This window comes from Lissotriton vulgaris, chromosome 7 (genome assembly GCF_964263255.1).
Source record: "Lissotriton vulgaris chromosome 7, aLisVul1.2, whole genome shotgun sequence".
In the NCBI taxonomy this organism is placed as follows: Eukaryota; Metazoa; Chordata; class Amphibia; order Caudata; family Salamandridae; genus Lissotriton; species Lissotriton vulgaris.
Genome location: NC_141695.1, coordinates 1,764,023,025 through 1,764,047,695, shown reverse-complemented (window position 1 = coordinate 1,764,047,695; position 24,671 = coordinate 1,764,023,025). Strand labels below are relative to the sequence as shown.

Below are 24,671 nucleotides of genomic sequence, written 5' to 3'. Positions count from 1 at the left end.
ATCTAAAGTTCTAGGGACTGGGGGGCATATGTAGGTAGGCGTTTGCGAATCGCAAACACTGAAATTCGGCGAATTTCGGCGTTTGCGAATCGCAAACAGTGCTTTGGTATGTAGGTACACATTAGCAAAATAAGGAATCGAAAAAATTGCCATTCCTTATTTTGCTCAAGCATTTAAGGAATTGCAATTTTGCGATTCCTTAAATGCTATGTAGGAGTGAATTTTAAAATGCGATTTTCGCTTAAGGAATCGCAAAATACCACCTACTCCAAGTAGATAGTATTTTGCGATTCCCTTTCTAAATGCATTTTTTTTTTTTAATTCAAAGTGCCATGTGGCGCACAAACATGCCCTTAGGGCATGTATGTGCACCACATGTACTTTGAGGCACATTCCAGGGGTGCAACAGGTGTCCTTTGGACACCCTGGCACCCTTGGAATTGCGATTCTCAAATTGCGATTTTCTCATAGAAAATCGCAATTTGAGAATGTATCCCCATTCATTCCTATGGGCCTCTTAGCTATAGGAATGAATTAGGCCCATAGAAATGAATGGGACACTCATTCCTTAATTGCGATTCGCAATTTGCTAATTGCAATTAAGGAATGTTAGAGATTTGCAAAAAAAATGCGAATTTTTACCTACATTCCATTTTGCTATTCTCAAATAGCGATTCCTTAAAAATCGCTATTTGGCAATCGCAAAATTTAAATTACCTACATATGCCCCTGGGTTCCTATACTTATACTAAGTTTAAGGATTGGACTAACTCTAAGGTCCCACGTATGGGAGGACCTGGGGAGGGGGTGGTTACACCACTTCCCCTTTTTCCAGTTTCGCGCCAGAGCAGGGGCTGGGTGCCCCCGTAACTGGTTTGACACAGGGACACCTTGTGTGCCCCAGGCACTGTCTGAAAAGCATTCACTGAGTGCACCCACTCTGCCTCAATACACTAAAGCCTGTCTGGGGTGGTGGTTACACCTCCCTGGACAGGAAACCTATTTTCCAGGCCTCCCCTGCCGGAGTTTCGTCTAGGAGCAGGAGGTCAGACTCATGTCTGTGGCAGCAGCATCCATTTTGTGATGCTGGGGCTCTTTTAAACTATTACCGGTCAGGTACATGTGTACACGTCTTCTCCCTCTAGAAGGGTGAAATTCAACCCCCACTGCCAGAACTGACGGGGGGTAGGATTCCAAAGTGTTTGACACCAAACACAACATGTTTTGATGCAGCCATTCCAAAGTTAGCATTTACTGCGAGGTTATAATGCACTTAAGAGAATATAGGACGGCTGTATCACAGAACAGCTATAAGAAAGTGATTCCAAAAGCTGCAGAGGGGCTCAGCTTATGCTTGGGCACCCTCCCACACAAAAGCAAGCACTGTGCCTTCAGGATTGTCAAGGCGTGCTATAGGAGTGGCTTATAGGTTAATATGTGTCTGTATTTAAAGGTAGATGAAGGTAACCTATATCTTAGTAAGGGGTGCAAGCACCACCTTACTCAGGCTGCAGTAGCAGACCTGTGGTTCCATTTTGGAAGGTTTCCCAGGGGTGGCATAATACATGCTTCAGCCCCTGGTAGGCCTCTGGGGTACCTATGCTATAGTAGAGACTCACAAGGGTAATCCAGTAACCAATCTGGAGTGTACCTAACGTACATACAATCAATTTAGAGAGGAAGCAGCTAGGCTGGGGTCCTGGTTAGCAGGGCCCAGCCAGACTAAAGTCGATAAATCAGTGAAGCATAGCAAAAACTGGGGGTAACCATAGTAAACAGATCCTACTCTCCTACAGAATGTATAGTGCCTGTCCTACACTACACTGCGTAAAGGGCCAGAAGAGAAGAGTTTTCTCCAGTGACTATGTGTGTTTGTAACTTTGCCACCACGCCGAAAGGCACCGGTGCCCCTTGAGTGAGCTGTCCATCATCGTGTGTCAAAGGCATGAAGATGTTGCAAAGCGCTAGTATGTGTGCAGCGGGGCTTCTATGTGAGTTCACAATAAGTACCCCATTGCGGGCATCTCGCCCTGTGCCCCGTACAAGGTTGCAGCACATGTGGCGGCAGTCAACGTGCAAGTCACCCCCATCAGGCTCTGAGGTAGCAAGCACAATGGATGCGGAAACAGTCCATGGAGGAGTATTAAATAGGTGCAGTAAAGAGAGCAATCTGTGGCTGCCATAGTGCACGTATGTGTTTCAACAGAGGTTCTTTACACTTTCACCAAATCCACCAAAGGCCTCATCAATGTAATCCAGGAGTGGGCCTAGGATCCCGTCTCTAGAGGTGGTGGTTGGTTCAGCACCAGCTCGCGAGACCAGCTGCCCCAATGCAGATGAGGGTTCAAAGTCACGCGTGGTTATCGCCCACAGCCAGTTTGTCCACTGCCGTGCCTCCAAGAAGGCCCAGCGGGGTCACTGCCAGCAGAGTCAGGAGGCTGCTCCCACTCTCTGCTGCATGTTTGTGGACACTGCGGCCAGGCCGAACAGCCACTCCAGGCGACATCTCCAAGTTGCGCCGCTCCATGAATCACGGTCCTCTCTGCTATGTTTGACCATTAGCCACGCCCTCACAACTGGAGTATATTTAAGAATGTTTGACATTATTAAGATTTTTTTCTCCATTTTGAATAAACAGCAGTCTGTATTTTGTCAATATATTTACCATGTAACAGCTTTGAATTATTTTGCACTGTAGTTTGCGGTGATGAATTTTCCTGCTCCTGAAAATGGTGAATATTCACATGCCTCTTGTTTAAGGTGAGAGACCTATCCGAGCAGCAAATGAGGAGAAAGAACTACACAGGGATTGCGCTCAAGAAATTCATGGATGCAAAGACCTCCATCAAGCATCACAGCTAATTTATGATGTTAGCGATGGGGAGAAAGCACACCTGCCCAGCCTCCACCGAGCTCACCATTTTTTGGGGCTGATTAATGCGTTACGAATTTGAGCTTTAACTCAGGCATATGTTTACTGAGCTTGCATAACTGTAATCCCTCAACATGCGATTCCAGTAGCCCCTTGTCCCTGCATGTGGTTGCAGCTTGTCCAAACAATAGAAGCTGCCTCTTGGAGTAATGTATTCTCTGTAATTGGGCACGGTCCCTGGTCCCTGGGCCCGGTAGGGGCACGGATGGACGCAGCCGGGCTTGCCTTTTGCACGCCAGTGGCACGTCTGCTGTGAGCCCACTTTACAGCTGACATTTGAGGCGTCGGAGGTCTGAACACTCGACCCCTGACCTCTGGCGCCACGCACAACTCTATGGGAGAGAGGGTTAACACTATCTCTCTACCACGCTTCCTAATAATGCTCTATTATTTCCAAGCAGTTCGGCTATAGCGCGGTGCTTACTGCAGGAGCTGGTCTCCCCCCAGGTAAATGCCACAAAACAATAGGTAGGATCCTCCCCAAAACACAATACGGCACGAGGATTAAAATTAATGAAAGATTCTATTTAAAAATTAGTATGCAAGGGCACTTACAATGTCTAAGAATGGACTTAGATACTGTAGGGGTACAGGGCTCTTGCACCTGTACCCTCACCACTGGTATAGTGCACCCAGCTAGATGGGTGACTGATCTATGCCAGGGCAGTGGGTTGTAGGCATGGCACACAGGGATGTGTGCCATGGCGACTCTTCACTTTGTTCTGCACCAAAACACACAGTCTACAAAGGTAGTGTATGAGTGTAAAGGTAATGGGCCTCTAAGGGTGGCACAGTAAGTGCTGCAGCCCTTACAGGACTTCCCTGGAAACAGTGCCCTGGATACCCGTGGTACCATTTACCAGGGACTGACCTGTGACCAGAGAGTGCTTAGTGGGTTTGGTCTTTAAAGCAAATTTAGGGAAAGAACATAGGCCCTGGGCACCTGATTGGCAGGAGCCCAGGGCACACTTAGTTAAAGTACATCAGCAGTTCAGCAAAAAGTGGGGGTAACCATGCAGAAAGAGAGCACTTTCTCACACAACCTCCCTAAATGAAAGAGGATGAGACTAACCTTTCCATAGAAAGTCTTCATTTTCTAAGTGGATGAACATGGAAAGTACCTCTGCATTGGCTTGGGCAGTACCTGGTCTGTGTTCCATTACAAAATCCATTCCCTGTAGGGAGATGGGCCACGTCTACAGTTTAGGATTTTCACCATTCATCTGCAGTAGCCATTTGAGAGGTCTGCATTACCTAGTTGAAAGATATGTGATCAATTTGAACTAGGAAGTGAGTACCAAACGAATATGGCCTCAACTTCTTCAGGGACCAAACCACAACAAAGGCCTCCCTATCAATTGCACTCCAACGCTGCTCCCTGGGGAGAAGCCTTCTGCTTTTATAAGCAATAGGTTGATCTTGGTCTTCATCATTGGACTGGGATAGGACTGCTCCTACCCCTAGCTCAAAGGCATCAGTCTGCACTATGAACTGCTTTGTATAGTCGGGAGCAGGGGTCTCCAAACCGGTCCTGGAGGGCCAAATCCATGCCAGACTTTTTGGATATCCCCATTGAGATACATGTAGTAATTTTAAAAATCTGGCATGGATCCGGCCCTACAGGACCGGTTTGGAGACCCCTGGTCTGGAGGTTTGAGAGTTGGTGCTGTGCACATTTCCTCTTTCAGGGTGTCAAAAGAATTTTGACAGCTATGTCCAGTTTACCTTTTTCGGCATCTTCTTGTAGGTATGTTTGGGAACTAGAACCACTGGGCTGGCCCTGGGGCTCTCAGAAAGTTCAATAATCCCTAACTCCAGCATCTTGCTGACTTCAGCTCTGATGCTTTCCTTGACTTGATCAGACTGACGATAGATTTTGTTTTTATAAGCAAAGTCCGATGCACACAACAAGGTATGTGTGATATGATTGATCACGAACACGTAGCAAGGGTATCGTCGGAAATGGTTTTCGCCTGGGTCTTCTCCGTACCCGGCGAAAACCATTTCCGACGATACCCTGATCTCCCACGTACTAAGTGCTATATACACTGCTGCCAACAGACACAGCAATACCCGCCGCCTGTGCAGCTTTGGATTACTTCAGACATTTTGGTCTACAAACCGAACACGCACCTCTGAGTGCGTTGTCCTTGCTGTGACTAAACCCGAACAGGACTGGGTTGGAAGTATCACCGGTCCCCCAACCCCTCCCTTCAACGACCCGTCTACAGCCCTGAAGAGTCACGGGTTAACACCCTACTTGACGAAACACGTGTTGGCTGGTCTCATGTTCCAACTATTGTATTCCAATAAAACGACAAAATAAGAACACATTTGTACGACTCCATCCTTGCTACGTGTTTGTGATCAATCATATCACACATACCTTGTTGTGTGCATCGGACTTTGCTTATAATTTATTACAAGGCTGGAATTTCTCCACCCTTGTTTTCAGAGTTTAGGGTTTTCTCTGATCCAGTTGCACCAACCACAACTAACATTTCTTTTGACTCAACCATCACCTGTTGTGCGCCATCTCATTTCTGAATACTCACAAACCCCCCACAGAACCTAGATTTTGTTTTTGACAGGTGAACTGTCACCATTGTCCACATCATGGGTACACCAGTTTGTCTGACCAGAGGTCAAGGAAAAGAGCTTAGCATACTGCTGCAAGACTTGCTTGCAATCAGCCTGCCCATCTAACCCATCTTTTATCTGCAGGTGGGATATTACCCAAGAATAAAACACCTCTGTTCTATATGCTTCGTGTGCCTCTACCACAAAGGTAACATCCCACCATCTAGTGTGAGACCATTTTGTAGAAGCTTCTGAATGACCGTGTGTCTGCATATCTGCAGTTCTCAGTGCTGTTTTGTGCCACGTATGCACAAATAAAGCACAGATGAGGCCATCACAGTGGGGAGTAGATCCTTCAAAGCTTGAATTACCAACAGTCAATACATAGGATATACCTACTCGGTTGTGGAGGATATTCCCTCCCACCACGGACATCTCTGGTTAGAAGGAGTGTAGGGGTCTCTGAGAAGGCACAAGTGAACTACTCAGATGATCTACACAAAATAGGAAACCCACCAACATTGGCAGCACCATGTCATGTAGGTTTCACTAATCAGTAGGAACTGTGCATTTGTGGATGACATACACTTTGGGACAGTGCCAGACTGAGTCTGTGCCCCCTGCAGGATATGTTGTCCCATAGATCAGCAAGCTCACAGCGTCACCATAAGCCTTCCTAACCTAGGCCGAGAGTGAACGGTTCTGGCAACGACTGACAACTCTGTTCCTTCAGGAACCGTGGTGACAAATCTAGAACCTTTCTCTCACACACTCGTGCACTCTTTTGCTCAGAGAAATATGCAACAAATACATAGAGGAGCATTTTTAATGTTTATTGAATCAACGTGATTCGTATATAGAATATATGTCAATCAATCAATTAATCCATCAATAAAACCGTATTGTGGACTTGATGAGGGAGAGGATCAGCTGGATGCTGTCGGCATAGAAGACAATGTTGAGTCTGTGGTTCCTGGCTATGGCTGAGATCGGGCCATATAGATGTTGAAGAGAGTGGGTCTCAGGGAGGAGCCCTGGGGGACTTTACAGCCAATCTCTGTGAGCTCTGAAAGGAACGGAGGTGTTATGACTCGATGTGTTATACGGGTGAGTGAGGAGCAGATCCAGCCCAGAGTTTTGTCATGGATGATGTCGTCATGAAGTCTTGTATTTAGGGTGCGGTGGGAGACTGTGTTGAAGGCAGCGGAGGGATCGAGGAGGATGAGGACTGCTGTCTTTTCCCAGTCGAGGAGGGAGTGGATGTCATTGGTGGCAGGGAGTTATTGCAGCAACAAGTGTTGTAATGATCAAGAGACAGAAGCAGATTAAAGTTATAAGAAGTATCAGGACAGTGAACAATACAGAAGGTTCCACATCATGCTAAAAACACGTATATATGCAGGCATGTGTAATATTATAACATTCTGGAATACTCCTACTATGCAAACCCTAACCTATGTGTCTCGGGTGTATGTGCCAAGAATCAATTTACTGAATAATCCAACCCCATTACCAGGTGGTCAAGAATGTAGGACCCCATCTTGGTCACAAGCTGGACACCCCTCAAAATGATGCTAGACAGTTGCTGTGCAAAAACATCAGCCCGTAGAGACCTCTAGATGTCAGAAGAAGTGTCTCCTCTGTCTGTACCCGGAAGCAGAAATTTATTTATAGAAAAAGGCCTCCGTGCCTTGGGCTGAGAGGGCGAATAGGCTGCCATTGTTTATGTGCTACAGATAGTTTTGTCACCATATTGACGAAAGTAACAAACATTTGCAAAACTTATGAGTAGGCCTCGTATAAAGGAAAAACGATTGTGTTCTTGCGAAGTTGACTCGTATAAGCAAGGTTGATGCTTCCAGGGCACTAAACGAGTGTCACAAGTGTGTGCCAAAAGTCAATTTGACAAGTGAAGACCTTTTAGGTGGCACACTGTGAGTGTTCCCTCTGGCAGCTTCTTGCTTCTGTTCCCACCTTTATAATAAGGCACAGGTGCAGATGCCAAGGGATTCCCTCATTTGCAAGGGGACACCCACTGGTGATAGTGCTATATATCTGTTTTACAGAATGGGCCGTACAAGCGTATGTGCCCCTTTTGTAATACCAAAGAGCTCCGGGGAGTGCAAAGCAGGTGCACATGCCTGTTGTGCTCCCGGGGCACTTTCTATAATATGGCCCCAGTTATTCACTATCATGTTTGAGTAGTCGAGAGTGCTGGTACCATGACTGATGAGTGATAATGTCTTTAAGTCACTATCTTGACTCGTGGCAGTGGCGATTTGTTCCAATGAAATGGCAGCTGGTGTACTCGATTTCACAATGAAATGTATGTAGGCTTCAGTTGTTTTGAGAAATAGTCAGTTGGTTTTTGATCTTTTCCTGGATGATGCACCATTGTGTAGTTGTACAGTTGTAATCTTTGACCTCAATGTTCAATGCAATGAGGCACCTTAGCTTTTGGGTTGCCAAAGATGGTCACAAGTGTGAAAGGATTTCCATATAAGAATATATTAAAATGTTCACAAGACCACACACTACTAAACTTTCTTTCTCAGGTTATGAATAAGTAGGTTCAGTTTGGGACAAACATTTCCTTGCATTTGCTACAATATGCCTTTGAGCATGCTGCTGACTGCTTTGCTGTGCAAAGATGACACCTAACCCAACTGGGCGAGTGTCAATGACCTCTATTTAAAGCTTTGGATCAAAGTATGCAATTTCAGTGGCTTTCTATATTCCTTGTTTGATTTTCTTGATGCTTTGCTCACTCTCTCGTGACCAATGAAATGAAACACTCTTTTTCATCAAGTCTCTTAAGGGTGCACTTACAGTGGCGAGTGGCCATGCCAAGGTATGAATATAAAATGGAAATGTCTTGTAGGGAACTGGCCGTTGACAGCGCTTGCACTCTAGCTGGACCGCCCCCATCAGAAAAGATATGGCCAAAGAATTTTAACTTGTTTTATGGCACTCACATTTATCGGCATTCAAAGATAAACCTGCATCAGATAGTAAACGACATACTTGCGTGAGAGCTTTGTCACGTTCCTTCTGTGTAGCTCCAAAAATCAATATGTCATCACTATAATTGAAAGCATTCACGACAGGCTGTATGATGCATGGAATTACTTCTAGGAAGAGCTCTGCTGCAGATGACACACAAAAACTAAGTTTCAGTCACCGAGCAGTAGTGCATCCGTTTTTCGGTTACAAAATGGCCACCACCCCACCATTGCTTGGAGACCCTTTTGCCTTCATGTGCAGCTAAATAAATCCCTCCTTCACAATTATCCAGCCTCGGGTGAAATATTATCATCTTTCTATAAATAAACTGCAGCGTGAAGATAATGAATTATATTCATTAGAAAAATACTTGACCCTACTTGGTCCCGAATAAGGACTGATCTTAATTGGTGAAATTAATTAGTTAACACATGGTTTTAGAGCCTGACTGCCCTTTATTATCATTTCTAATGCATTTAAAAATACAACTTCCCTTTTAGCTCATATAGGGGTTTAAAACCTTAGCTGTATTTCAGTGACCATCCAAAACTCAAAAAAGAAAAGTAAGTCTATGAGTTTGTTAAATAAAAATGTAGAAACAGCAGAACTGTGTACATAATCTAAAATATTTTGTCCCCCAAGGTGTTAGGCCCTAACCTGTCATGTAGCACCTAGGACCCCCCAGGACCTGCACATTTTGGTTGACCTAAACTGGGGGCTTGGTGTGAAGACAGACTCTGGACACCCCCAGAGGATGAGTCAGCTGTTAGACCTGCTAGCTCTGCAGTGCCACTACCACCCCCTGCACTATACAGTGTGGTAGGTAGTTTCTGGCAACCACTGAACATGACAACCCTGATTCCTCAGGTATCGTGGAAACAATATGGTATCTTTCGCTCAGTCACTTATGCTTGCTTTTCTCGGAGTACACAGAATGAAGAATGGTATGGTTTCAATAAGTATTTATTGGTCAAGCTTCCGTCTAGTATAAAACATGTTGGCAGCGACAATTAAAAGACAGGAGCAGACAAACGTAATCGCTAGTACCAAATTCATAAAAAGTAGATACATTTCTAACATAGTGCTAATAAGATGAATAAAAATATATAATATAAATCAATAGCCTTGGCGTACTCCGTATTCTACCTAACCGTGCCTTATTTAGAGGTGTAGGTGAAGCATGTATGTATGAGTGCTAGGACATATCCTGATGGAACCTAATGGAGCAAAGAATTCCCAGGGGAAGTGCTAACACCTCACCTGATGGTTCTGAATAAAGGACCCCTTCTCTTCATTGAGCATGGCACCCCACAAGAGATGTCAGGTCTCTGCCTGTCGAAGGATAAGCCTGTAGAGTCTCGTAACAGCCTGGAAGGAATTCTTCGTCTGTCTTGGTAAGGATGAGTGAGAGTCAGTCAGTCAGTCAAACAAAACTTTATTTGATTTGTTAAAACCTTAAAAGTACATTCCACATTCCGTGATAAGAGAAAGGACAACAGCAAAACATGGTAATATTCAACAGGAAAAAGAGCAGCAGCATAACAAGATAATATTAAAACCACAATTACACCTCAAGATACTTAAAAATTAACTTCTCTTGTTCCTTTTAAAACGGAGTATTATAACATTTATTTGTTAAAATCGCTAAAATGTCCTATATATACCTTCTTCAAAATGCAGTTTTTACTACTATTATCCCTTAGTATCTCTACCTTTATTCAGGGATAAGGGCTACACTATACATGTTCTTCTGCGCATTTGAGGAACCACCTAACTTTGTTCATATATTTCCCCAACGCGCAGGCTATATCTAAAGTCTCCATTTCCACCAAAAGAGTGGCAGCTTGCATTCTGTGCGTAATCTTATATTTTTTAAAAATCGGACATAAAAACTCCTTTCGAAAGTCTAAAAATCTCGTACAATCTAATAAAATATGTAACATATCACAGGTGGTTCCTAAAGTGCAAGTGCATTTCCCATTACTTCCTATCATTAAATTTCGAACCCCGTTATTTGCATAGCATGGGTTTATGCCAATTCGCATTTTCAGGACTTCTCGCCTCAGACTATGGCTAGGTAACCGGTCCACGTAAGGGAAGTGTTGACTGCTCTCCCAAGCCACTTTCATGTGTGCTACCGAGGTCTTTTGAGCAAGGTATTCCCGGTCATAACTACGGGACATATTGACCCCCTGAGTCTTTAATTCTTTTTTCCCAAATATTATGGGGTCTTGCGGCAAACATACCTTCAAATCTAGCACCCCATAAGCCTTGCTTATTGAGGCTCTTACCTCTTTTGCCCAGGGGAGCTCACTATTGATAATTTCCTCCTTAGCCCATTGGGAGATTTTAGCAATTTTCCCTACTCCCAACCGCTGCCAGAAGCGTACAAGGCTCATACAAACTGTAATAGCCCAGGAGGTTATTCCCAGCTCCAGTCGTGCTGCCTGCACCATAGAGGATTTTGGCAGAGCGAATAAGCTTTTTAATATATTTCCCTCTTCACTATCCCAGGAGGTCTTACCACTGAGATAAATAACCTCGGCTCCATACAGAAATTGTGGGGGAACCATTGCTTGATAAGCTTTTAAGACCGGTCTATCTGACCTTTTACCATAGGTGTTATTAAAGCTTTTTAGGCCTTTGACCGACGCCAGTGCCCTTATTTTTAATGCTTGCAGGTGTGTATGCCATTTCAGGTTACCTGAGAACCACATTCCCAAATATCTATAGTTGGTCACCCTCTCAAGCAAGGTTGTGCCAAGATACCACGAGAACTTCACTTTCCTTCTCCCAAAACATACTATTTTGGTTTTATCCATATTTACCACTAGTTTTTTACTCGTACAGTAATCTTTAAACCTATTGAGTTTTCTCTGGAGGCCTATCTCCGTTTGATCCATTATTACTAGGTCATCGGCATAAAGGAGGCACGATATGTGCCTTCCTCCCAACTTCGGGTTTGCCCCTCTGACATCTCTTAATACTTGGGGTAGGTCAGCTAAAAACAGGGCGAACAGCAGGGGAGCTAGAACGCACCCCTGTCTTAAGCCGTTTCCAATAGGGATTCTCCTGGTCAGTCCTCCATCCGTGTCCAATATTATCTGTGCCCAATTTTCTGTATGTAATGCTTGGACAAGGGCCAGCAGGTCATCCTGTAATTCATACCCTGTTAGTGTTGACCACAGCTGATCCCTGTCCACAAGATCAAAGGCTGCACGGAAGTCAACGAAACAGCAGAATAGATTACTCCTCTGATCAATTGACTTCCGTGCGATGGACCACAGAGCAAAGCAATGGTCAATCGTTGAGTGGCCTTCTTTGAACCCCCCCTGCTCTGGGGGTATTATCTGTTTGTCTTCCACCCACTCCTTTAGAATCCCTAGGATTACCTTAGAAAAGACCTTTTCGCCTATATCCAAGAGGCTTATTAAGCGGTAATTTTTAGGGATGTTTACATCACCTTTTTTATGGATTGGCCTAACAATAGCCCCTTTCCAGTTTGCAGGGAATTCACCTGAATTTAGGATCTATAAAAATATATTTGAAAGGAACTCTGCCCACCATTCTATGTTTGTTTTTATTATGACAGCTGGCAGGTTGTCAGGGCCGGCTGCCCGTGTTAGGTTTAGTCTAGATATTATGGTTCTAATTTGATCTGGGAGAAAAGTGAGAGTCTTTTATACTAAAGTGGTCATTCCGGGGTTTTTCTAGAGTTGATGTTTTGAAAACATTTGCTAATCCCCTGCTAATCCTTTTCTAAAGAAACATGAGCACATGCAAATGGCTGTTGGCCATGAATGAAAAAAGTGGTGACCCTTGTAAAGAATAAATCTACTGTGCTTAGGGACATGTTTGGTTTACGTCAGGTACAGGGATTAAGATATGGTACCAAGAGCCCGATGTTGGAGAGACAGAAGTAAGCTACTGGTTAAAAAGGTCACCTGTGTAATACTGTTATGTCGTGTGGATGGGGCAAAATGTACGTAATCGGTATGTAAATGATGGAACTAACCTAAGGGTCATGACAAACACCTTAGTCGACAACTCTCCATTACTCTTGGGTAGAAATGTGTTGCATAAATACATACACTATATCTCATTGCCATATATTTACTGGGATAATTTAGAATTGGATTGAAAATTTGGAGTGTTAATGCATAGAGTGGGCATTTAAAAGGCAAATGTAATGTAATAAAAGTGTTTTTACTGTTTGAAATAAGTGTCAATTTGACAAAGTTTATTTACCCCACTGTATGTAATGTCTCAACGTTTTAGACATAATATCAACCTTTTTAAATTCAGTAGTTTGTAACTGTTGATGGATTTCTTCCTGAATAATGATATTAAATACACAAATTTAAGGCGCAGAGGAACTGTCTCTCCACAACGTTGGTTACTCACAGGTCATTGATGAGGGGTGGCGAGGATTTTGTTATTCCGGAAATGATCACAGATAAGGTCACATGTGGCAGTTTGGTTCTCTTCAATACTTGATTCTTTGTTAGATATTCAAGTGCATTGTCTGATGCTTTGTGGTAGTCATCTGCCAGAGAGGAGGGAGACCTGGGCTGATTGACAAGAGGAGGATTCGCTGGAGGATTTCAGAATCTGAAGAGAGCATTAAATGGTAGAGAGAGCGTTTAAAATCAGAGAAAAACATGCCGGAAACCACAACAGTGAAATGGTAAAACCTTTGTGCATCAGTCGTATGTAAGTCTCTATCGTCCTATAATTATAAATCATTACAATCATGGAGAATAAACGCAACACGTCTTAAAACAGTCGTCAAAAATAATTTTTGAACAGATGCATTACCAATTTCAAGATAATTGAGGGATGACATACCGTACTGGACTATTGAAATCACATAAAACATCATAAAAGTAATGTTTCGTCCATTTTATCATATAAACACTCTATATAATAATAATAATAAAAACTTCAATGCTTTCAATCTTAGCCGCCTGGTCCAGCCGAGTAACTGAAGTGCCTTTGTGCAATCCCTTCGTACAAGCTATACTTGATATGGACATCATATATAATAATAATAAAAAATAACTTAATCTATAAAGTGTCTCTACTGAAAGCTTCACAGCATTTTATTAGGATCATATACAAGGAAACCTATGTTTCAGAACAAATTTCAGAAACTATCCATTGGAGGACACATTGATAAATTCAAATAAATATTGCCTTCGTTCTTAAATTTTTTTTTAAAGGAGCGAGTTACAATTGGAATAATCTGAATAAAAGTCAAAGTCAAAATCGGCTTAATTCGGTGCAATAAAATCACCATAAAAGCATGTACATAGAAATTATTTGATTCATTTTGGGTAGATCAGCCAACTTTAATATCTGGTCGTAATGAGCTTTACTAATTACAACAGTAGGGTTTTACCTTAACTGACACCCATCTTACACCAGTGCAATAACAAAACTAATACAACAACAAAGCTAATGATACAACCATTTATTATTCCTGTAACACAGGCAAAACATCAGCCTGGGTCAGTTTCTTCTCAGCAATAAGGATAAACTTAACAAAATGAGTTGTTAAAGTGGTGGTATGCCCTCAGAAGCACAAAATAATTGGTTTGCGGCACGTTCTTACTCCTATTTCCCCCAAAAAACTGGGTTTAACAGTGTTTACCTCTCTTGTCGCACTCTAGAGCAAATACATACAATTTGCAATAGAGTTTCATTGACACAACCACATATTCTACAATTTTGTGTTTGACAATTTTGTACTAATCTCGGAGTCCAATCCTTTGTTGGATAGCGGCCAAATCTTAACAGAAGATATCTAGCCCTTAAAACCAGTTTTAAATTGGAGGTTAAATAGGGTTGGGGCTCTCTTTTATTGTACGAGTTAATAACAGACTGAGCATGCCTTTTTTTGCAATCGCCTCCTTATCCAATAAAAATGATAAAAAGATAGTTGATTGATTTAACATCTGCTTTAAAACAATGTTGTTTCTGTCCAAGTGTCCCAAAGACGGGAACTTAAAAGTGTTTCGGCACTCCGTTAAATAGGATCTCCAACCACTAGCATAGTCTTATTTATTATTTCTTGCCAATACGAGTTGACAAAAGAGTCAGAATCTGTTCGTAAAACGAAAATGGGGGCATATTAGCAAGAACCTCGCTAAAATTATCGCCGTTATAGCGGCAGGAAACTGCTGCTAAAAAGGCAATAATGGGCTTGCTAATGTGTGTTATAGAATTCCAATATTAGCCCAGGTTAGATGTGAAGGACATCTAACCTGGGCTTCTATTGGAATTCTATAACACATATTAGCAAGCCCCTTATCGCCGTTTTAGCAGCAGTTTCCTGCCGCTATAACGGCGATAATTTTAACAAGGTTCTTGCTAATATGCCCCTTAGACATTTTAGAAATGTGGATTGTCTCACCAGAGTTTGACTTATCAGGCCAAACTTTAGTCTGTCATTGAGACTGTTCTAGGGAGAAGGGCAGTAAATTCATACCTATTGTCACTTGGCAAGATTCCAGGACAAGTTCTCTTATGATGAAAGTTTGCATGGGGACAGTTTGAACAAGTGGATGAAGAAGTATGTTTTCTTTAAAAAAACATTAATTTCCGCGGCTTCCAGGTGCCAATTGTTGTGGAGGGCTAGGTCGGGCGCCATCTTGAGTGAGGCCCGGACCCTGCGGGACCCGAGTTAGCGGTCCAGCTGAGGGAGGGGCTTGGTCTATAAGTAGATTTGGTGTTCGGGGGCCTGGGCGTTTGTTTGGGGTGGTGGCAGCACCTCGATATCCCGCTTTGAAGGCGAGCAGATTGCGAGGGCTCTCCTCTGCTCTAACTTGTACCCCACTGTAATACCGAGTCCTTTATAAAATTACATGCAATTGATTTTAAAAATTGTGGTGTAGTAATTGTGTCCTTTTATATCTTTTAAAAACCTTTTGTGCTCTGTGATCCGGTCCCCCTGTGCCCCGTTCCACCGCGGCTTCCAGGTGCCGATTGTTGTGGAGGGCTAGGTCGGGCGCCATCTTGAGTGAGGCCCGGACCCTGCGGGACCCGAGTTAGCGGTCCAGCTGAGGGAGGGGCTTGGTCTATAAGTAGTTATGCACTTTAAGACGCGCAGCCGGCGCACCGACTGCCGAAGGAGCGCCAAAGGAGGGCCCGTCTGTGCCCGTCCGTGTCCCGGACGTGCCCAGTGCCAGCCCTCCTGTCGGTGTACCTCGGATGCCTTTTAACTCCAATGTTCTGTACTCCCACGACCGCCTCATTGCACTGAATGTCATGAACTGTATGTGCAATAACTCTTGGGAAGTGACAGACAGTGCATCTCGGGTATGTCATGTGTGTAATTTCCGCTTCCAACCCACTCTAAATCACCATGCTCGAGGTCATGTAGACTCCTCACTCATTAGAGCAGGTTTGATTAATGCTAGGTCACTGGTCAAGCATGCTGCAGATATTTTTGAACTGTTGCTTGAGAATCAGTTGGACCTACTTTTCATTACTGAAACCTGGCTTAGTGACACATGTGCCCCAACAGTCGAGCTTGCCATCCCACGGGGTTTTAAAATCACAAGGATGGATCGCCCGCTTGGCAGAGGAGGCGGTATTGCTGCGGTCTATAGGGAGCAATGGGTTCTTTCCCACGACCCCCATGATCAGCTGGCTGACGCCGAGGTGCTCCACTTCTCCCTAGCATTTAATTCTCATCTTACCGTAGGAGGTACACTGGTACACTTACCTTTTTCCTAGGACAGGTTGAGCTATTGCTTGTGCTGGATTATGGGTCAAAGCGCCAGGATGCCCTTGGTGGTGACAGGCTGCGCTATATAAGTATACCACAATACAATACAATACAAGTGTACCAGCCTGGAGGTCATTCTCCAAAGCTACCACTTAAAGAGCTTTCTAAGGTTGTCTAAGACCACTTAAATCACCATAAGGGATGTAAGGATTAGTGCCGGGTGCTACACTTCCGTAAGGTTATAATCCCACGGGCATTAAGATACTCAAGGTATCTCCTTTTGGGGGATTTTAACATCCATGTTGATAGCCTGGATTCTCCGGAGGCCGTTCGCCTAAACGAAGGTCTTTCCATGGCCCAGCTCAAACAGTGGGTTGTGGCACCCACTCACATGGGAGGTCACGTCCTAGATTTGGTCTGATATTGCCATGGCCTGTCCTGAGATAGTGACTTGGTCCGACCATAACGGTGATGGATCAAGCCCTGCTCTTTGGACTGGGTAAGAGTGGTCTGCTTAATTCAGACACTCTGTTCATCACCACCCCCTTTTCTTAATCATTTTGGTCCGACCATAAGCTGATTAGGTTTTCCTGGTCCCTGGCTATTGCCATGGAGAGCGGTCCCCAAGTTGCGCACGCACAGAAGATCAATTTAGATATCCTGTCAGATTGCCTATCTGCTACCCGTCCACAACTACCTTTAGAAATTCAGACGGCAGTTAGCGCTTTTAATACATGGGTCGACAATGGGACCGCTGCCTCCGTAAACAAAGGCGGGGTCCGTAGACTTCGTACTACCCCCTCCAAACCCTGGTTTTCACACACTCTTCGTGAACTTAAATCGGGTTGCAAGAAACTCGAACGGGTATGGAGACAAGCATATCTGCCTGAGGCAAAGAAGGATCTACGGGTGGCGCAAAAAAAGTACTATGCGGCCATCAGATCTGCCAAGAGCTGTTACTATGCAGGACGAATTAATAAAGCTAATAACAACAGCAAGGACATTTTTTCAATCGTAAAAAGCTTTGTTTCACCATGTGCCGCACAACCTTTGCTGCCTTCATCTGAGCAATGATGCGAAGAGCTTTCGGTGTTTTTTGTTGATAAAATTGCCAAAATTCAGGATGACCTGCTCCCTGTCTGTAACAGCTTTCCCTCCCCCCCCTGTATTTCCCCCCTCTACGGTGCCGGAACCTGCAGAACAGTTTGCTAACTTTGCTCTGTCCTCTAAATCTGACATCATCGCTGTCCTTGCGGCCTTGAAATCGGGATCCCCCTCTGACCCCTGCCCTGCTAGAGTCCTCGGGGGACTAGCGGAAACAGTGGAAAATGAGGTCACTCAAATTATTAACCTTTCCTTTCTCACCTCAACCGTCCCGGCTTGTTGGAAGCAAGCAAAATTGCTTCCACTTTTGAAAAAAACCGGGCTGGATTCTGCCGTTCCCTCCAACTATCGGCCTATATCATTACTGCCAGCTCTAGCCAAAATTTGCGAGAAGATCGCTTTTAAACAGCTGGACAATTTTGTCGAATCCTCTCAGGCACTACACCCAGCACAGTCAGGATTCAGGGCTGCTTACAGTACTGAAACAGCCCTAGTTGAAATTTCTGAGGCTATCCGGGCGTGTTTGGACGGAGGTGGCAGAGCGGTTCTGATTTTATTAGACCTCTCTTCCGCCTTCAACACGGTACCCCACTCCCTCCTACTTACCAGATTAGCCACTATTGGCATTACCGGCCATGCACTTGACTGGCTGACATCTTTTTTAGATAATAGGACTCAACAAGTCTGGATGCCTCCCTTCACTTCTTCCCCAAAGAAACTCGCTACTGGAGTCCCACAGGGCTCCACCTTAAGCCCCTTGCTTTTTAACGTTTATCTTACCCCATTAATTTACTTAGCAGAACAGCTATGGGCAAAAATTATGGCCTACGCCGACGATACCCAACTTCTGTTTACCTGGCCTAAGAACAATTTGGATACGTCGGCGGCCCAACTTTGCCTATCATCGGTTTTCCGATGGCTAGCACTTGCCCAGTTAAAATGTAACGAAGGCAAGTCCGAGGTTCTGTTGTATGGCTCCTTCCCTGATAATTTTAGCGACCTTCTTTGGCCCACTGATTTGCCCTGTCCAAAATCTATTGGCGGCCCAGCTAAAAACCTGGGAGTCTGGTTTGGAAATGACATCAAATTTGAGGATCACATAAAAACGTACGCGGGTCTGTTTCTCTACTCTGAAAACCCTACGTAAATTTTTTCCCCTCCTCCCCAGAGAGGCTAAAGAGACAGTTACACGCGCTCTAATACTCTCCCGTTTAGATTACGCGAATGGCCTGCTTTGCGGGCTACCGGCCTATTTGATCCACCGTGTTCAGGTCATACAAAATGCAGCGGTAAGACTCCTGTTAAACATTCCCAAGAGTTCCAGTGTTCGCCTCCTACTTCGCAGCCTCCACTGGCTCCCAGTTGCTCATAGGATCATGTTTAAAACTCTTGTCCTCTCCTACCGCGCTGTTCATCAAATTGGCCCTGTCTACTTGAGGAAAAGGTTCACTCTCTATGTTCCTAACCGATTCCTCCAATCTGCCAATCAGTGCCAACTGTCTGTGCCTAAATTTAAGTACTGTAGATTAGGCGGCCAATCCATCGCAGTCAGAGCCGCAAAAGCCTGGAATGCTCTCCCCCTACACATCAAGACTGCTCCTACCATCATGGCTTTTAAGAAAGGACTGAAAACCCAGCTGTTTAACATCACTCTGTAAACCACCTTTCTTCTGTCCTTCCACGTACCCTACGCTCTGCTCTCACCTTCCCGCGCCAGGATACTGTTCTTAGTAATAGAGCGCGCTACAAAAGCCTTTATATCATTATCATATCATTTCCTAGGTGAGCAGATAATGACACATTCTTGCCGAATCTGGTGCTGCCACAGTAGATGATTGGTGATGGGACCCATTGTGACTCCCTTGTTTGACAAACCATACACCTGAACCTTAAAGACTCCTTATCTATGATCACTTCTTGAGGAAGGTTTTCAGTATGTCATTGACACAACTGTTGCAGATGTTAATCAGAACTGTTAGGTTGGATATAGACTAGAACCTTTAGTTGGGCCTAAAATGACTGATGGAAAGAAGGAATGTTTTTTGTGGAGCAGGGAAATTGTTTCCAAGGATAAGAAATCAGAGGGCCTGGTGATGCACTTCACAATTAAGTGCTCAAAGGATTTATAGAATGAATTTGTGATTGCTTTGTAGTGCCTGAAGCTGGTGGAAATAACATCCGGACCTCCACTCCGATGATCGTCTTTATTCCGGAGAGAGGTAGGTCAGAGTGAAGTTTGGAGTGAATTACTTGTGTAACAAGGGTTGTGTGTTGCATGTTATATGTGATTGTCATCGGTGAAGCATGAATTTCATGTCTCCTTTAGTCACTTGATAAGCACTGAGATGTACCTGTTAGTATGAGGAGCAGCACCCAACACCCCAAAATTTAGGCACTCAGAAATTCAGATCATCCCAAATTTTACCTTTAGTGATTCCACTTCAATCCTCAATCTATCAATAAAGAACCTCATCCTCATTATCACACCTAATATTAATCTAGCCAAGTATAAATAAATAACTGGGTACATTCAGTAACTGAGTTCTAGATCAGGAATAGTTAAAGGGTTTTACTACAAAATCTCAAAATCAAGGGGTACAGAGTAATGCAAAATATGCTGTGAAGTCTCAAATGCATAATACATAGTCAGAAATCCAATTATTCTAAGTCCCAAGTGAACAGCTAAATTATAAGTGGAGAGGACAGAGTCCCTGTTAGAAAAAGAAAGTCATCTCATTATAATTGATATAATCATAAAGGAAACCAACAGCATCTCCGGCAGAAGGGAAAGGCCTCCCAATAAATAGACATAGCCCCTACTAGACAGGAACGTCTTCTGGCTCACCTAAAAAAGTAATTTTTTTAGGGGGGGGGGGGCTGACTTTGCCCCCCCCACTACCCACCGGCCAAACCCTTTATTGGCTATTTGGGGTATTTCATGCTTAGGCCCCCATACCTTTTGAGTCCGCATAAGGTATCCATGCCTGTAGGAAAGTAGACTCTGCTTTTATGGTTACCCCCACTTTTCGCCTGGTGTTATGCTGTTTCTGACTAGTCTGACTTTGACCCTGCTAATCAGGACCCACGCCTCTGTGCTTTCTCCCCTAAATGAGTTATGGTGAGTACTTAGGTATATCCCAGATTGGTCATTGGTGTATCCTTATAAGTCCCTAGTACATGGTACCGAGGTATTCAGGCATAGTTACCCCAGGGGTCCCACATGGGGTGAAGCATGTATTATGCCACCCATGAGAGACCAATCAAACTGTGACTACAGGCCCTACAAGTTGGAATTATATAAGTATAACAATATCGCCCTGAGGAAGCCCCAGGCCTGCTGGCCGCTTAGGGGTGAAACACGTGTTGGCTGTTCACTCTGATGTGCTAATAAACACGTTCTGCACCAACTCATGTGATTTTATTGGAATTATTCCAAAGAAGAAAAGATTAAAATCTTCAAGCCCTAGCACAACCTTCTCTATTCTCTATTTAAACAAGGGGGTAAGGGGTGTCCCCCTGCTGAGGGCTGAAATTCAATCAGATTGGTAGCTCATTAAAATTGGTTATTAAGGATTTGTGACCTTGTTACCTCTTCAACCTGTGCTACTGAGGCCTGCCAATGCAGCCTGTGTGAGCTGGTGCTAGCACCACTTACGGTAGATATAGATTTTCCTATATCTAGGAACCCCACTTAAAACCTATAAGTCACCCATAAAGCAGTCCTTTTAATCCTGTAGGCAGGGCGCTCAGTTCTAAGTGTGAGGGTGCCTCTGCATGAGCGGGACAACCCTATAAATTTCGTAGTCCATTTTCCCGGGTTGTAAGTGCATCAGCCATTATGATATGTAGAGGGGCCATGCGTCATTACGCAATGACCATCTCTAAACTGGCAGTAATGAACCCTGTCATGTTTGGTATCAAACATGTTGGAATCATATCTCCCACACCGTGAACGATGTGGGATTTATGATTTCAGGCACTGTAAAGCACCTCTGTAAGGCCCGCAGTGATCCCGGTACCAGCCTTCCAGACCAGACAGCGACCAGAGACATGTTTCTGCCCTTCTGCTGCTGAGACAAGCATGAGCAGGGGAAGGCTTAACAATAGATATCCTGTCACATGGAGGTGTGACCACCTCGCAGATGTGATTTAGTGTGTTGGGGCAGGGTGGGGATGCATACCATCCCCACTCAGACTGCTTGAAGAGCACACTTGGTGCCCTCCTTGCATACTCCAGTTCAAACCAGTTCTGAGAGCCGTTGACTCCCACTCTGGCATGAAACTGGAGAAAGGACATGGGTGTACCCTGCCCACTGTCCAGCCCCTCCTCTGGGTGGGATCCCTTAATCGTCCCAAACCATCCCAAACCGTCCCAAACCTGATCTGACAGCACTTCTGCTTCGACCGTCCGGGCACTCTGGACATCGTCTGCTGCAAAGTCTGTGCCTGTGCTTCAAATAGGATCCTCCCAAGGTTTGTGGCCATCCAAGACACCTGAAGGAATCTTTCTTGAAGTGAAGGAGTCACTTCCCTGCATCTGCAGGCACCAAAACTAATCTGACCAGTCTGCTGATCCTGGGCTCCCACTGACTCAGAAAGGCTCAGCAACACAGGTGGTGGCTCTTCAACTCCGTTAAGGCCTGCACTGTCTTCTCACTGAGTTTGAGGCCAGTATCCATTGTTAGAACTGCAGGAACTGAACCAATTTGCATCATGTTAACTTGTCATTGCAAATGCTTATTGGCTCTCTTCCTCAAAGATCTTTGGGCTCCAAGTAGCCTCAACCTCAATAATCTCCTGTGACCAAGATATTCCTCCTCACCACATCTCTTGCACTGTGGACCTGTGTCTTTGTCAAACTGCTCGAGGTCTTCTTGTGACTCCGGTGACTCCATCCTGGTGGTCCTCTTGAGGGTCTCCTTTGATTCCAGTGGGATCCCATGATTGCTCGGGCCATCTCTGACTCCCCTGCTTGTTGTGAGTCTCTTGGACCTTGCTGATCCCGACACTGCACCTTTTTTCGCTTGTCAAATTTTTTGCAGTTGCCAAGGCTTGTTGGTGTTCCAGACGGACACCGACCCCTCAACTCTCGACATCTGATGTGAGTCAGCTTGTGAACAGCTCCTGGTGTTCCATAGCATTGCCTGGTCCACACAGCCGCAGCTCCAAGGACACAGTCAACTCTCCTGCCCCACCCGATATCTGTGGGCATTTGTCATCCATGCCTCCTGGTCACTTCTGAGTGGCAAGAACTCTCTCCCTCTGCTTGCAGGTACTGCTTATCGTGAACCCACCTATGGTTTCCACCTGACACTTTCCAGCGGCATCTTCCTGAAATCCTCCGTTGAGTTTGACAGCGGTTTCGACGCCACTTCGCATCTATGCACCCGGCTTCCCTGATGTAGGTGTCCTGGTTCCTAGGGTATCCATGGGTTGGGTGGCTCCTCAACGTTTTGTCTTCCATTGGGATTCTTCATGGACCACTGGGAAGGGTCCTCCTTCTTTAAAATTGTAACAGCGACTTACCCATTTACTTGAATTGAGCATGCGGTCATGTTCCCACACTGCACACAGCCTCCGTGGGGTTCTGGTTACTTACCTTGGGTTGTTCCTTGGGTCCCCAGCACTTCTACATCTTCTGGGTATAGTCTTGACTTGAGTCGTGGTTCTCATTCCACTATTTTAGTATATGGATTGGTCTCCCCCTTGCGACCACTGTGTATTTGTGCTACTTACCTGTTTTATTTGCAAAGTATTGTGTGCATTGTGTAATTCACCGGGTTGGAGATGTTTGTATGTGTCAGTGAGTTTCTTATAAGAAATATCTATTTTCATAAATACATTGTGTGGTTCTTTTTAATTTAATCCATAAAAGTAAGATTACTTTCTGATAAAACAAGCTGCCTTGCACTCCTTCTGGACTAAGCCTGGAGGCTATTCTCCAAAGCTACCACTTAAAGAGCTTTCTAAGGTTGTCTAAGACCACTTAAATCACCATAAGGGATGTAAGGATTAGTGCCGGGTGCTACACTTCCGTAAGTGAGCACCATAAACTAAGCCAGCCTCCTATACTAGTCTGCAGTGATTGAGATTCAAGACTGCATTGTTTTACCAGCTAATCATGGTGTGGAATAATTGAAAAACAATCACAAATATTAACCACATATAATACAGCTTAGAATAAGTATGTTTGTCGGACTTGGCCCTTTTCCCAAAATGTTCCGCTTTTCACCCCCCTATTTTAGGATTTCTCCCCCATGGTGAAGAAATGTGAAGGCCATGTGTGGAGTGAGATGTCAAGTGTAATGTAATGCAATGGCGTGTGCACTGTTTAACCCCCATAGTAGAAATGCACCTTTGTAAAATGTCACTTATAAAATGGACGCCGTTTCTGTCTGCTTGTGCTGCCTGACTGAGGTGGGTTAGCGGTCTAGTGTTTGAAGTGACAAGGTGCTCTATATTCCCCACAGTGACAGTTGAGGCTGGAACTGCCAGGGACCTTCTAGAAGCTTCCAGCCTTTCTGGTATTTGTAGAGCAGTAGAGATGCCATGTGCTCAGACTGAAGGTGCCCTGGATTGAGAGGGGACACTCTGTCATGAGGTGCCGCCGCATGGGCCTGTGTGCTGGCCCCTGAGCCCATCTGTACCCCTCCACTGTCCACAGGGCCAGGGAGAGCCCGCTGCTGGAGTTCAGGCTGCTGTACCAGGAGGAGTGCCACGCTACAGGGGATGATGGTTCCGAGGAGCTGCTGTCCTGAACTGATGAGTACCCACTGACTGCTGACCTGGCCTTGCACTGCCTGCCGCTCTCCTGCCCTAGCGCCTCGTGAGCGCTACACCTGGGCCCTGACTGCTCCCTTGCGCCTGGAAAAGGAGAGCACTTTATCTGACTGCCAAGGAGCACCTTTGACTGCGCCCAGAAGGAGGTGAGGAGCGCAACCTGTTGTCCCTGAGTCTGCTGGAGGGACCTAGCGCCTAGTGAGCCGTCCATGTGGACTACCTGTACCCTCCCCCTGCCTGCACTCTAGCGCTGTACTGCCCAAGCGCTATATGTAGATGGCCAGTGAGAAGAGAGGAGCGTGGGCCCTATGTCCTTAGGTGGAACCCTTAATCTGTGGCAGCTACCTAGCGCCTCGTGAGCGCTATTTTCGCATTGCTAGTGAGGAGCGCTACCTGTCGTCCCTGAAGCCCTGGTGGGATTGAGCACATCGTAAGCGCTATATTCAGGGTGCATGGGGAAGAGGAGCTGAGGCCTGCAGCGCTGTGCTGTCAAAGCGTTATATTTCAATTCCCCTGCATTTGTGCTGCATTGTGGTGCTG

At 45.0% G+C, this 24,671-nt stretch overlaps 1 protein-coding gene across 1 annotated transcript in view; it reads left to right on the top strand.

Annotated features, from left to right (window-relative positions):
- LOC147706612 (cell adhesion molecule CEACAM1-like) overlaps positions 1 to 24,671 on the top strand; it is a 135,643-nt gene that overhangs the window by 32,384 nt on the left and 78,588 nt on the right. The window contains exon 3 of the mRNA XM_086933101.1: positions 19,505 to 19,570. Within this exon, the coding sequence (XP_086789227.1) occupies positions 19,505 to 19,570 (66 nt within the window). The remainder of the gene's footprint in view (positions 1 to 19,504; positions 19,571 to 24,671) is intronic.